We start from the raw sequence: 15,487 nt of genomic DNA on the forward strand, positions 1-15,487 counted from the left end.
TATTCAATCTAAGTGTGACCAGCTTTTGCGAAGGAAAAACCCCGTATTTCTGGCTAATAAAGCATTTTCCTGCTTTGGTCACATTGTTTTTGCAGCTATACACATCGACGGCCATTTTTCGTGTTTTTCCGTGTTTTCGCTCTTAGTTTGATTGTTTATTTAAATGTTTTAATGAGTTTTGGTGAGTCAAGGAGTTGGTCTAGGACTAGCTAATAACGTGGAATGTTGAGAAACTGTGATTATCCTGCGGAGCAATTGATTAAACTGTGATTTATAAGTGATCCCCCGCACAGCGTCTCTCGCGCCCAGGCAACAACAACACACCCATAGAGAGACGCAGGGAGCATATAAAAAAGCAACAAACAGGTTTTCATTGTGTACAGACGTGTGTTAGTCCCCTCTCGCTCGCTCCTTAATTTATGCGCATGCAGCGGCAACAACAACGCTGGCGTACATATCTATATAAACAAACCAAGCCAACATAAGAAACAAGTAATACAAGAAAATAAATCGTCGACGTGAGCGCGTGTGTGTGTGAATGCTGTAAACAGCAGCCAAAGTGGTAAAGTGGTAAAGCCAACTCGGCGGTGGCCAAGCAAGCGAGTCGAAAGAGACGACGGATAATAAGAAGCATAAGGCAAAGAGTGCTGTTGGCCAGCTTAGAAGTGACGCGTAGCTAGCTACAGGTGAATATCGGACTTGTTTTTCAAGCGAGCCGAGGCGGTGGTTGGTGTAGACTTTGGAGCAACAGTAAAGAACGGGTTCGATGCCCAAAAGAAAACAGAATCCAATAAATTAGCAGCCTAATCAATTTACCACTGAGCTGTAACGGTAAAGCCAAAATGGAGTTGCATTTAAATATTCCATCTAGCACGGCGCGCGTTCCCGATTTTCCAGTCTTCCCCCAAACGAGCAGCTTCCAAGTGCGTTTTCCCCCCCAGCTCAAGTGTGGAAAAAGTGGAACGCGTCCCACTTAACCCCAGCACGGCAGTGCAAGCTGTCCGAAATTTGTGTCTGTGCATCGATTAACACTAAGTAGTAGAACCACCGAAATGGAGTTACTCCCACATTTTTGTGCCTTGTGTGTAGTGTGTTTTGTGAATGAAAAACCAAAAAACTTGTCGCGCCATATTAACACCTACAGTTTTCACAGTCCAGAAGAGACAACACCAAACAGTTGAATCATCTATTTGCTAGGCTTCCAGCTAAAAACTATAGCAAACTGGTTGCTCTACATGAATCACCAGAGACATCGGAAGTCCGGTGATTATTTTGTGCCACAACTCGTATTGTTTTTTGATAAGTGTGGAAAAAATAATAAGAACAGTGCAATGAACCGCTTCTGCTTCAATTGTAGCCGTTGGCGATAAGCGAAAGGAAAACAAAGCCAGCCAGAATTGATTATAAATTCATAAACAAAAAAAAATATGCATATTGCCATTACATCAGTACGGAGTCCAAGTCCCAGCTCCCTCCATTCAATCAGTGGCAGCCAGTGGGGCTCCAAAAGGCAACATCAACTTGAGCACTGCCGTATCCACTCCACGCCACTTGAATCCACCTGTTGCCACTCGTTTCGACTTAATGAAAACGCCCACGGACCCCAAAACGGGTTATACAGTGGCACTTGGCTTAGAGTAACCGTTCTGAGAAGTACTTTGACAGTTAAATATTTAATATTAATTTATAAAGTCTTTAAACATGAACTTTAGCCATTATAAACTTAAACAAAGCATTGTAAAGTTCAATGTTTTTCGCTCATTTCCTAAAAACGATTTTAAAGTAGTAACAGCTCAATATTATATGTCAATAGATTACTTTCTTTATGACATTTCAAGTCATTTAATAGTCATAAAACATTGTAAAGTTCAATGTTTCTCCCCTTTCGAGCACGCATTTTCACTGAAAACAAGTTTAATGTTGTAAATTCACATGCTACCTGTCTACCTGTCTGGGAAAATTTCGCTAATTTTCTTCACAAGCAACTAAAGAGAGCTGCCATAATGAAAGCTTTACAGAATATGAGACTTCATTAAAATAATAAACGTGGGCTCTGCACTCAGACTCTTAAAGTAAATGGGCAATATGCACGAATACATAACAAGAGCAGAGATTATTAAGGATCTTAAATAACTAGTGGCATTTAATACTTAGTAGCAACAACTAAGGTACCACTGTACTACGTAGGGCGTCCTGCTGTGGGCATATGCTTGCAAGCGGTGTATATCTAATAACTACACGCTAAAATCAATTTCGATTTGATCACGTATGCTGTAAGACAGACTACCAGTTTTTTTTATTTTTCTCTTTCACCTTACCAAAAAGAAAAGGTATCTCGATTTAACACGTTCTTGGGGGGCTTCCCACACGCAGGCCAAAAACACACAAAAGATTGAGTAGAAGTGTCAAACGTGACATACTTTTCACCCTTATCGCGATGTGAGGCTGTTATCTCTCTATGCTCTCCAGACTGTCCCGGTTAACAGTGAGGAGAGGTGGACGGATGGGTGGTGTAACCTATAGCGGTTAGATACTCCCAAAAAAACAATAGTGGCACACACACTCGGTAATTTGATCTCAAATTTGAGCTCATTAACGCAACGACGCCAGACGGCCAGTAGTAATAATTGTATCTGTATTTTTATGGGACTGCCAGAAGCGGAACGGACTTCCTGGCATTGAACCCGAGAGTGTGTGTGGCTTGTGAAATATGAGAACACCACCAAACAACAACTAAAAAATGAAAACTTACGAAAAAGCCGACTGTATTTTCGCCACCACGAAATGCGAATGCCCTTGTTTTCATTTCTAGACATTGCAACAGAGTCTGGGATATAATATTACTACAAGTTAACTTTAAATATCAGCTGTGGGTTGCAATACTCTTTTAGAATTTAGGTTTGTTTCTCGCTTAAAACAATTAGACTTTCAAGCATTTTAAAGAGTATTTGTTGTACATTTATTGTACTCTCAACGTATCTTACCCAGCACTTCACCTTTAATTACTTTCAAACTAAGCCAATTCGGTCATAGAACTAGGGCGCCTGAAACATAAAAAAATAGGTGTTAATTACGTTTTTCCCATATTTTGAATGACTGACTATTTTTGGTGAGGGTTTTCTGGTCTTTTAACACCTCAAAGCAGTTACTCTTGTACCCAATTTAGCGGGCAGTACCATTCGCCGATTTCTCCGCTTTAGTAAGCCGCAAAAAACGAATGATAAATTGTGCCGCTCCAAGAGGGTATTCAAATGTAATTTATATTATTTATTAATGCACTTTTATGGCATTTCTCATACGTGTTCTTGAGGCTAGCCATCCATCCATCCAACCCCTATAATTTGAGGGCATTAATGCGACCAGCCAAGAGATGGGCCGCAGGTCACTTGACCTGTGACTCGAGACTCTGGCGGTGACGGCGGCGGCTGAGCCGTGAAAAAACCTTCGCTTAGGAAAACGTACGAGTTCGAGTAAGACGATACCCACCACCACGAATCCCCCGGCCTGGCCGACTTCATTGAGCGAAACAACAAGTAGTTGCGTTGCCGTTGCCACCGACCTTCAATTGGCCAATAAAGCAATTTATCGGAGATCCCATCCGATCACTAGGTAAAAGTTGTCCATGTGTAACCCACCGACTTTTTGGGTGCGTGAGAAACTCTACAAAGTCTTGAGAAAAGAAAAAAATAAACCTGAAAACCCGCATGGAAATTACGTGTGTGTGTGAATGAGGAAAACACACACCTATATGTATGCTCCTATGTCCGGTGTTCGCGCCGCGGGGAAATAAAAAGTCAGAGGGAGACGGACGCGGCACGTCCTGAAAATCGGAGTAGCGGAAAGGTAAATGATTTCATAGAGGGAAATTGGCGGAAAATACCGCACGTGATTCCCAACAAAGGCAGGAAAACCAGGCTGGCTGGCCGGGCCCATGAGTCATGCTCGAAACAACACGACATGCTAGAGCCAGGACGCGAAGGCGGATTGGCTACAGTCAGGCTTCGGTTTCGACCTCTTCTCTATCAGTAAAACCAACATCTGGATCTCTTGAGATGCAAGCTACAAGAGAACTCTTAAGGTGTATGTTTTATGGCCCTTTCTAGCCATCCTTATCATTATCACCTCTTTGTGAAAGTTAAATAAAAAGTGAGGTGTCGTAAAGATAGGCTAGCATGCCAGACAATGGGTTTTATCTTAGGTATTTTTGTTTATACCCTTAAAGGGTATTCTTATTTTAGTAGTCAGATATGCTTTTTTGTCTGAGTTTAGAGTTTTTAAATTTTTATTAAAAAAAAAAAAACAAATTTGGATAAATATCGATTTAAAGAATTTAAATGTTTCCCATCTTCTATAAGGGTATTATGATTTTATTTTGTGAAGGACTCATTTCCGACCCTATAAATCATATATATTCTTGATCTGTATCGACAGGCAAATCTTTCTACCCATGTCAGAAAGAAAACTAATATTTAAAAAAATTTTCAAAATTTTATAAGGGGTTACATCGTCCAAATTTTAAAAATTCGAAAAAATCATGATTTCCTAAAATTTAAATTAGGTAAGCAGTTTTGTAAAACGTATAAAAACCAACACAGAACCGTTTTCCGAATTAAAATTAATGCATTTTTGGCTTAGTTATGAGAGATTTCAAATTTGGCCCTGATCCCATTTTAACCTGCAAAGGAATACAATCATTGGCTGGCCGAAATAAGCTTCCTTCCTTAGTTTAATTAATTAAGTTTTAATTAAAAATAAGTAGAGTTTAGTTTCTCAATTGTATTCTTTAACATCACAAGCTTAGAGTCAAGTAAACTTGAGTTCTAAGGGTAAATCTTATAGGTTTAGCAGTTTTCTCAAATGGCTTATATAAAATTAACCATATATTTTCCAGGAAAAACATGTTTATCTCACCAAGAAACCATTAAATGCAAATGTTTGCTCTATAGCCAAAAAAAAGCTTAATAGCAATACATCAAGGCACCTGTGGAAATAAAAAGCATGAATGTTTGGGCAAATAAAATTGTTAAATTACACTTTATGTTTCTGTTTTCTGCATTTTCCTGTGTTCTATGATTTTTTCAGACACCAAAGAATACAATTTTGACTCTATTTTAATCTTTGAAAAACGTAGAACCTCAAAATTCTAGTTTAACTGCTTCAAAAGTTCAAAGTTCGAGGCAGTTAAGTGTGCGTGAAGATTCGATGATAAAGACCTTTCCCCTCGATTTAAGTGCTCCTGTTCTCAGCTGTGTTCCTACCTAGGGAGGTTTTCCTGTAAGAGCACCGAGTAAGAGAGAGAGAGAGAGCTCGGAACCAGGGATAATGGCCCAGAGCTATTGTTCAGCGCTTCTCAAAACACTCGGCGTCAGTCGGCGAGGGTTTGTGACAAGCAGTGGCTCTCAAATCGTGGGCGGTTGCTTTGCTCTGTTTGCTATTCGCATTTCGAGCTCATTTCGGCTGTGTAGTTTAGTGTTTAGTGCTCATCGAGTCTAGCCCACGTTCGGTTCGCGGTCCGCTGCCCAAATTCAACGAAAATACAAAACATAAACACGGCTAAGCCGGAAAGAAACCAAACGGAAAGAGCCAAAGAAAGTGTGCAGAATTCACAAGTAGCCGCCACGAACACGGTTATATAAGTGGAAATTAATTATCTAATTCGGTAATAAAAGCAGATGCACGGACACAAAGGGGAAACCCGCAAATAAAATAAACAAATTTATGATGCTGCGAATAATAATAAAATAAAACATGATTGGTGTGCGCAAATTATGACCTCAAATTAATACATATTCAGGGTCTAGCCAACTTTATAGAGTGTCAAAAAAATACTCGATTGCTGGGTGCTACGTGTGATAAATGCCTTTTGCTAAACTTACATTTTGTCGAGTTTGATTGCTATATTGAAAAATTATGGACTTTTGAGCACACCGTTCTGGTTCACTGGAGAATTCAAATAATTTCTAACACACCTTTCCACAACCCGTCTTCGATTGCAGGTTTTGCGTTTTCCTTTTCGCCAGTGCCGCGCCAGCTAATTGCATTAAAATAAAACCAACAAGTTGCTTCTAGTGGCTGTAAATTATTATTGTGTCGTTGTCGCTGACACTCAGATGCTGAAGCACAGCAGCAGCAGCAGCAGCAGCGACAATAACACCAGTAATCAGCACAACTATCGGCGGCGACAATGGCAGACATCAGACATGGCAATGCAAGGCGTCAGTGATTAAAACCAGTCGGAGAGGCCAGCCAACCAGCCAGGCCAGGCCAGTTTGGAGTGCCAGTCAGCCAGCAGCCCAGCCGCAGTGGCACCACCAAAAGCAAAAGCAAAGCAGCAGTAGCAGCCAGAAAACAGGCAGCCCAAGATCACAGAGAGCTGCTGAATCATCAGAACTTGGAGGAGTAATTGTTTTCCATCTGCAAAAAAAACAAAGAACAGACAAAATGAGCTCAACGGGGAGCCCAATAAGCCGCTGGCAGATCGGATTGATATCGTCTATAAACCTGCTGCTTATGATCTGCACCTTGCTGCCAATCATCGTGGACGCTTGGATGCCCGATGTGCGACCTGATTTGCAAACGAGTAAGTACCCAGGCCCAAGCCTAGGCCCCTTCCATCTAACAATTATTTATTTATTTGTGTCACTCCGTTTTCTTTGCTCTGTTTTGTTGCTGGTTTATCAATGGTAAGCTCTGCTTTTCCAAGCTCTGCTTATCAAGCGGAATTTTCGCAAAGCCAGCAGCTAATTTTCGTTTCCTCTCTGAAACGAGTTAAACAGAACTTAAGACTGAATTATGTGGAATCCCGGGGAGCCGGAGATTGTATAACTAACATTTCAACCTCTCTCTCTCTTTGTTTTGCAGAACCCGACAAAGTTTTGGCCCATTTCACTGGCAACACAACGGACTATTTTAAGATTTTGGACCACAACGATGAAAGTGTGCTAGTTGGTGCCAAGTGAGTCTATTTATTTGTTACTTTTTACGATTCCCAGGCCAATAAAAAGAGTTTTCTGCTACCTGTGCCGGTGCACAAATAAACTTGGCACGATCCCGCTTAAATATTTATAAAAACATGTTCGATTCGCGGAATAATTAACGCGCCATTGGCATTACGTTACGTTTCTCCTCCTCCTCCTCCTGCTTTTTGTTGCCAGAAGCAAGTGCAAATCCAGAATTTCTCATCTATTTTCCTGGAAGTTGCCGTGATTTGGCATTGACCAGACCTCAGAGATTAACCTGCTTAGCTTTTTCTCAAATGTATTCCTATATATAATTATATTCGCCATGTGTAATACCGCATTTTATCACGCTGCCCCACAGTCTGGCGGATATTTATGGATTTCCAATGAGCCTCTTTGAATGGATCATTGTGTGTCGATAAGAGCTTATGAATAAACATTTCACTTGGAGAATTATTCACACACTCTTTCTGAGTGCAAACGCCCCTTTTGACTAATGCCCGGTTATCGCAGATCTGAAATGGACCGACTAATTCATACCAGCTTTCGATCTATCATATTTTCCCAGCACCAGACTTGGTGGTGCCATAAACAACATTCAAACAAACATGGCAACAAATTAGCAGCCCCAGTAATTAGCCACTTAAAGCACAGAATTATACAATTGTATACAAGTTCTAATTATTTGCACAAAAAGCAACCTTGAGATGTATGATTGTATACGGACAGCTGCGGCCAAAATAATAGCACACACACACCTTGTGCGCTGCTCTTGAAAAGCGCTGAAACGACGCCGCTGATAGCAAATAAAAAAATAATAAATATAAAAGCCAAGGCTTGGAATGCGCCAATGGAAAACATTTTGTGTTTATAAATCGTAAAACATGTTTATTAAGCGTTATGTTTACTTTTTTTAAAGCGTTTTTTGAGACCTCACCTCTTTTTTTAATAATTTGTATTATGAGTCAGCTGATAGTAAAAGTAAATTTTTTAATAATTTATTTATTATTGGGACCCCAAGCAAAAGTTAAAGAGAGGTATACACACGCTCTATTTATTTATTGATATCTTTCATCCAAAAATTTTAAATGTTTTTCTAACTTTATTTTCATTTTGGTTTGACTTTGATGAGTGAATTTTAGGAGAGAAATCTTTTTGTTTAACAAATGTTGTATTTTTTATAAAAAAACAAAAAGAAACTGGTTTAAAAAAACCGAAATTTCTATACCCTTGCAGCTGGCAATTGGTCTATAAAAATCGATCATAACTAAGCCAAAAATGCATTAATTTTAATTCGAAAAGCAGTTCTATGCTACTTTTTTCTAGGTTAACAAATCCTTATACTATCTTTTGTAATTTTAGGAAATCATAATTTTTTCAATTTTTGAGAATTTTAACGATGTAACCCCTTATAGAATTTTGAAAAAAATTAAAACAAAATTTTTTCTTTGCTACATGACTAGAAAGACTCGCCTATTGATGCTGATCAAGAATATATATGATTTATAGGGTCGGAAACGATTCCTTCACTGCGTTATTAGCTTCCGACTAAAATTATAATACCCTTAAAAAGCTATAAAAATAATAATACTATTGCAATATAACTATTATTATGACCACCACCGTTCCTTCCTGGCACGAAGCAGCGCTCTCTCTCCTCCCCCTCATCATACAAAATGCTTTTTGGTCGTTTTGGCTTTATTTCTGGTCAGCCGCACTTGGCTGGCTTCCATCTTGGCATTCTGGGCAGGCACACGCCATCAGCGAATTAATTCCCGGCTTGTGCTAATTCAATTGTTCGCCATATCTTGTTTTGCAGGGACGTCATCTACAATGTGAGCCTGCACGGCCTGCGGGAGATCGGGCGCTTGGAGTGGAGCAGCTCGGACGCTGACCAGCAGCTGTGCACGTTGAAGGGTAAGAAGGATCGGGATTGCCACAACTACCTGCGCGTGTTTGCACGTAGGGCCAATGGCGAGGTGCTCATCTGTGGCACCAATTCGTACAAGCCGCGCTGTCGCGATTACACGCCGGTGGAAACGTCAGCCGAGGATGGCGGCCACACCCACGCCCACACAATGCGCTACGAAGTTAGCCGCGATGTGGAGGCCCAGGGTCTGTGCCCCTACAGTCCCGCCCACAACAGCACCTACGCCTTTGCCGATGGCCAGCTGTATAGTGCCACCGTGGCGGACTTTTCTGGCGGAGATCCCCTTATCTACAGGGAGAACCTTCGCACCGAACAGTATGATCTCAAGCAGCTCAACCAGCCGGACTTTGTCGGTGCCATCGAGAAGAACGGCTATGTGCTGTTCTTCTTCCGCGAACTGTCCATGGAGTTTATGAACTTTGGCAAGGCCGTCTACTCGCGGGTGGCTCGAGTCTGCAAGAACGACCGGGGTGGACCCTACAACCATGGCAAGAGTTGGACTTCCTTCCTGAAGGCACGCCTCAACTGCTCGGTGCCTGGAGAGTTTCCCTTCTACTTTGATGAAATACGTAAGTTTTAATGTGAAAGAAAATGAGAAATATATAGTTTTAAACCATATTCTTTCCCCTTTGCAGAGGCCATAAGTCCGGTGGTTGAGAGTGGAAGCAAGTCTCTGGTCTATGCCGTCTTTACCACCTCGGTGAATGCCATTCCGGGCTCGGCTGTGTGTGCCTTCAATCTAGATGACATCCTGGCTGCCTTCGATGGTGACTTCAAGTCGCAGAAGGATTCACAGTCTCATTGGTTGCCGGTGGAGAGAGAGCAAGTACCCAAACCGCGACCGGGACAGTGTGTAGAGGACTCACGCACGCAAAGCAGCATTGCGGTGAACTTTATTAAGAACCATCCGCTGATGGAGGACTCTGTGGCTGCAGCCCATGGACGTCCGCTAATGACCAAGGTCAATCTGCATCATCGCCTCACTGCTATTGCCGTGGATCCGCAGATCAAGTCGCTGAGTGGCACTTATTACGATGTGATTTACAGCGGCACTGACGATGGAAAGGTGACCAAGTTTATAAACATTGTGACCACACACCAGAACTCGACAGTGGATCGTCTCAAAACTGTTGTTATCTCGGAAATGCAAGTACTGCCGCTGGGAACACCGGTCAGGGAATTGGTGATCTCCTCCAAGAAAAACTCCCTGGTGGTGGTCAGTGATGGCAGCCTGGTCAGTGTGCCCCTCCATCACTGCACATTGATTGTGGACTGCCTGGGCTGCCTGAGTCTGCAGGATCCGATCTGCGCCTGGGATCTGCAGACACACGAGTGCAAGAATCTGGCCAGCAGCCAACACAAGTTTGGAACCAAGACTTATTTGCAGAGCCTGAACACCACGAAGAAGGCTGCGGCCTCGCTGTGCCCGCACATTCCGAGAGATGGACAGGGAGGCGGTGAAACCGTGAGCTTTGTTACCATGGCCCCAACGCCCACCGAGGAGCAGAAGCTTTTGTACTCCAATGTGGGAGCTTCGTCGTCGGGCAGCCAGCCCAGCTTGGAGCAGCAGCCAACGGGTGGCGATGACTTTGGCCTAAACAAGATCACGCTTACGTCCATGGATCCCGATGATATTATGCCCAATCTTAATGGTTAGTAGAGACTAAATTCCTTTTAAACTTTGTTTCTAACTTCTGTTACCTCCATTAGATCCCCAGAAATCCACAGCCAGCGTGGATGAAATCCGACAAGCCTCCAGTCCCAGCTTCATGGTGCTCACAGTCGTTGTTTTCATCACCTTCCTGGTGGGCGGAACAGTGGGCGTAATGTGTGTCAAGGCCAGGAACTGTCTAATGGAGGCCCAAATGGATGAAAGTCATCGCAATCATTTCGGCAAGCCAATGTGAGTTAACCCACAAAGCAAAAACTTCTATATGGATTTGCTAATTTAATTTTCTCCACAGGCAATTTAAGCACCAAAATACAGGCAAGGATATCAATCTGCTAATGGGTTCCAATCCCTATACCACAACACAGAAAACACCCAATTTGGATCTGGAAAAGGATCGCAGTCACGAGTGCAAAAACTCAACGGAACATTTGGAAAAGGAGCTGCCCTGCAAGACGTCCACGCTGACGAAAGTGAAGCGCACGTACATCTAGTGGGCAGGGGCAGCGCCACACCCTGCAAAATTAGTCGAATTTCTATATACTCTAAAAACATATATTTTCGTTGTTTATGTTGCTGTTAGTTATAGTACAACCCCCCCACCCGATCCGCCGCGAATGAAGTAGCAACAGCAGTGTGTGTGTTGCAGATGCGTTTGAAACGCAGCTGCGGAGGAGAAGAACGCCTGTTGCATCTTTTTTTTACGTTTAGTTTGTATTGTAATTTTAGTTTGATGTAAAATTCGTATAAGTTTCGTATAAATTTAGTTAAATTTATTGACAACACAGTGCACGCGGGCATGAAATCATTCCGCGTTCCGAATTGGAAGCGAAAATGTCCCCTTATATATCTATAAATGTGTATTCAGTAAGTGCAAATATTAGAGCTGTACAAATTTACACACATATCATACAAACCGAACCCGAAATCCGAACAGCTCTCGAAATTCAATCGAATAATTGAACAAGTATTTTGTTAGACTGAATGACTACTTTTTTCTACACGCGAGCGAAATAACAGAATGCGAACGAACGGTCTTAAAAGGCGTAAAATTGTATCTAACACAGTAAGCTCAATAAGGAATTGAATGTAGAATGTAATTAATAGTACGAACTAGGCTAAGGAACGAACAAAACTTCTATGAGGCTGTTTCGATATGAACTGACACCGCAGCCCAACAACGCACAATACGGAAATAAACAGAAATAAGATTTATATACAAAAATCCACAAAAAAACAACAACATCAAGCCTTATGAAATAGTAGAAAATCGTGTGTCGAATCTTAGGCCTTAAATCTAAACGTGTAAGCTTTGCGTACGGAAAAAGAAAGCTCGAGCTTGGCATTTTATTATTTTGTATGTTAAATTTAAGCTGTTGTCCGTCCCGCTGAAGATGAAGAAGTTGCATAAATACAATGTACAATGGCAATTTTTTTAAAATTTAAAACGTGTAAAATGCAATTTTCAACGTAATTAATATATATATATATATTTTTCTAATAATCTAATCTTAAGTAAAGAAAAAAGCTACACATAAAAAATATTTTTAAAAGTCTTACAAAAAAAAGAAGAAAATTTAACATAAAGAAAAAAATTCTCATATTGTGATAGATTTTATTGAAATTTTATAATGAAGAAATGATATGCATTTTGGTTGAAAAACAATGATATATATATGAACAGAGAGAGTCTGAGTTGCATGCATGATAATATTGTGTAGGAAAGGGTCTTCCGTTCTCGGAGGATCAGGAACCGCGGATAACCATATAGCCCCAAGTGGAGTGTAGTTTTTTATTATTGTGTATGTCTTGTACTGTGTATATTGTTGTATACATCCGATAAGCAATTCGAAAATCTAATAAAATCATCATTTTTCATAATTTATTGTGTTTTGAAATGGTTTTGGGCAAAAACGAGAATTAAGGTAAATAAAAAAATAAAATCACCTTATTTACAAATATTTTTTTGATCTTGTTTCATTTATTACATATTATTTTGTTTTATATTAAAAAGAAACCACGTAAAGGCTACAATATTTGGAATAGCAGAATTCAAATAAATTTATTTTTCCGCCACTTATCGCCCTAAATAATCGATAATTTCAATCAGATCTTCCGCTCCAATTGGAAGTTGGATTTACCCCATAAAAAGCTACAGTCACACTGGACATCACTAGTCGGCGTATTGCACATTTTTCTATTAAATTAAGAAAACCATCATCGCGATTATATAACCAAGATGAACAGCCTGAGGACAGCCACTTTGCGCTTCGCCAGCCTGGCCAGCTCCAGTGCCGGTGCCCTGGGCAAGCGGGACTTCACCCGCAGCCTGTGGCACATGTCCAAGAAGCCGGTGGCGGGCGGACCCTCCTCCGATCATGTAACCGTCCTGAATGTCCACAAGCCCAGCATCAACTGCACCTGTGGCTGCAATGTGCACACCAAATGTGAGTCTTTCTCTCAGTAAAAGTCTTCCTGCGGATGAGGAACATGCCGCACATTACATAACCTCAAATATGGGTGATGAAATGCAAAACAATCCACTGAAATTGTATCATTTTCTGCATCCTCAGGCGAGCGTGAGCTGGTGGAGTTTCTTACCGAGGAGATAGTGGCTGAGCGCAAGGTGCAGAAGGGCAAGACAGTGCCCAGCACTCTGGATGGATTCAGCGTGAAGCTGAACGGGGCCGATGTGGAGCTGACCAAGCAGACGGACAAGGAGAAGGTGGTGATCAGCCTTAATGTGAACCATTCGGTAGATAGCGAGGAGGAGCCGGAGATCAATCCTAATGCCGACAAGCCAGACTTGGGCGAGATGAGGAGCAAGCCCCAGTTCGAGGTGGACATTATCAAGGGCGGTACCACGCTCTCCTTCACCTGCTCTTTCCTGCAGGGCGAGGCTCAGGAGGGAGAATACAGTGAGTAGCCACAGGGATTCTCTTACTATCCCAGAATTATTTATTTATATTTTTCCTACCTCCCAGACGACGTCTTCTCCATTGACGAAATGGCCATCTTTGAGGGCGAGTGGAATGACAAGGTCTATGCCGTTGCTGGCGACGTGCTCGATGGCTACCTGTACGACTTGCTGATCAATCTGCTGGAGGAGAAGGGCGTCAGCCAAGAGTTTGCCGAGAAGCTGTCGGATCTGGCCACCGCTCACGAACACACTTCCTACATTGGTCTGCTGGAAAAGCTTTCCAAATTCACCACCGGCGCCAAGTGAATGACGCCCCAAGGATCCACACACCCTAATCGTAAAGCATAATGTTGTTTAGATTTTTAAGTTTCTACTGTCGTCTGCCGCAGTTTCTCCACTAAAAACAGTTTTAATCAGTTTCGTTTTTGGTTTCAACTGTGGCAGTGAGCTTAGTTTTTAGGCCAGAAAACATTTATACATGTTTCGAGGAAGAACGTGAGGAGCAAATGCCAATTGTTCACCCACTGAGGCATTTGGCTTCCCTCCCAGTTTGATTTTATCATCAAATACAGCGTTAATTACTAAGTTAATTGGTTTATTTTGGTTGAAAAAGGGCTTTAAGGGTCTCGCTGCAGATCCTGGCAACTAAAATTGCCTTGAGTATGGCCTGGGTTCGTAATCGCCGGGTCGGTGTCCTCCCCACTCCTCGTGGTTTGTGCAGGCGGCGCAGATGACCAGAGCTAAGAGCACAAGGATGGAGGGCAGCAATTGCATCTTGATTGTTCTGTTGGAAGCTTTACTTTGGTTTGTGCCAATCAAGCTGAAGGTGCTTCTCTTTATAGGTGAGATTTCCTCTATTATCAGTACAAGTGCTTTCCCTAGTGGGAAGTACTCGATCTCTGTTTGTCTGAAGCTGGGATTCACCTTTTGCCGATAAGAGACAACAAAGATGCGGCAATAAACCATAAACAAACTTATAGAATACTTGGTATAGCCTAATTCATTATTAACAATAAAGGAAACTAACTTAAATGCCGAAATTTCAAACCTGGCTTCTTTCCCAAAATACAACTCTGTGTTGTCTGCTCTCTTCTTTTCTGGACACTTGCTATCCCTCTCTGAGCTGCCTGCCCAGAGTTGCATTTTGGGAAAACAGCCGTTACTTTCGCTTGCTCCTAAATGGTTCGAAACTTGGACTTTTTATAACAGTTTTCAGTTGCTTGCTGCTGGTTTCTGTTCGCCTGGTACCCCAATTTGAGAAACGCCCAAATTGCATAGAAATTGTTGAAAATTTGAATGGGCTGCTGTAATTATTTTTAATTCCTCTAGCTTTAGTTGCGACTTAAATTACTATTTATTTCCCCCGTTAACTGAAAATTATAATATTTAAGAAAATAAAAAATAATTAATTTAAATATTTATTTATTTATTTAATTTATAATTGGTATAAACTATATAACTGGTATAAACATTTATATTTTATTTTATGCATTTATACCCTTTTACCGCCGGCACAGCCATTTGATTGCAACAACAACCTCATTACAACAACCTCCCTAAAGCAGCCATCCAAATTTTCGAAAATTTCCATGCAATTGGCCTGCTTTTCAAATTGGGGTAACAGGCGAACAGAAACCAGCAGCAAGCAACTGAAAACTGGTATAAACTGTTATAAAAAGTCCAAGTTTCGAACCATATGGGAGCAAGCGAAAGTCAGCGGAGACTCAAACCTGGCTTCTTTCCCAAAATACAACTCTGTGTTGTCTGCTCTCTTCTTTTCTGGACACTTGCTATCCCTCTCTGAGCTGCCTGCCCAGAGTTGCATTTTGGGAAAACAGCCGTTACTTTCGCTTGCTCCTAAATGGTTCGAAACTTGGACTTTTTATAACAGTTTTCAGTTGCTTGCTGCTGGTTTCTGTTCGCCTGTTACCCCAATTTGAAAAGCAGGCCAATTGCATGGAAATTTTCGAAAATTTGGATGGCTGCTTTAGGGAGGTTGTTGTAATGAG

General features: G+C 41.6%; 3 protein-coding genes across 4 annotated transcripts; 2 read left to right on the plus strand and 1 right to left on the minus strand.

Moving 5' to 3' along the window:
* The first annotated feature begins 81 nt into the window (after positions 1-81).
* Positions 82-12,439, plus strand: Sema1b (Semaphorin 1b). 2 transcript variants are annotated; one of them, XM_017164442.3, is made up of 7 exons: positions 82-181; positions 5,997-6,580; positions 6,862-6,955; positions 8,779-9,458; positions 9,525-10,541; positions 10,600-10,792; positions 10,854-12,439. In XM_017164442.3, exons 2-7 carry the CDS (start codon positions 6,442-6,444, stop codon positions 11,050-11,052), a joined length of 2,322 nt encoding a protein of 773 aa, XP_017019931.1. In that variant the 5' UTR covers positions 82-181; positions 5,997-6,441; the 3' UTR covers positions 11,053-12,439. The 2 variants fall into 2 exon arrangements, with proteins under 2 accessions (XP_017019931.1, XP_017019934.1); XM_017164445.3 differs by lacking the exon at positions 82-181 and adding an exon at positions 5,482-5,659.
* Positions 12,440-12,700: 261 nt separating this feature from the next.
* P32 (complement C1q binding protein P32) lies at positions 12,701-14,063 on the plus strand. Its single transcript, XM_017164531.3, has 3 exons — positions 12,701-13,005; positions 13,132-13,476; positions 13,543-14,063. Exons 1-3 carry the CDS (start codon positions 12,798-12,800, stop codon positions 13,782-13,784), a joined length of 795 nt encoding a protein of 264 aa, XP_017020020.1. The 5' UTR covers positions 12,701-12,797; the 3' UTR covers positions 13,785-14,063.
* Positions 14,057-14,300, minus strand: IBIN (Induced by Infection). Its single transcript, XM_041777156.2, has one exon. The coding sequence runs from the start codon at positions 14,250-14,252 to the stop codon at positions 14,124-14,126; it is 129 nt and encodes a 42-aa protein (XP_041633090.1). The 5' UTR covers positions 14,253-14,300; the 3' UTR covers positions 14,057-14,123.
* Positions 14,301-15,487: the final 1,187 nt, after the last annotated feature.

This window comes from Drosophila kikkawai, chromosome 2R (genome assembly GCF_030179895.1).
Source record: "Drosophila kikkawai strain 14028-0561.14 chromosome 2R, DkikHiC1v2, whole genome shotgun sequence".
NCBI classification, from domain to species: Eukaryota; Metazoa; Arthropoda; class Insecta; order Diptera; family Drosophilidae; genus Drosophila; species Drosophila kikkawai.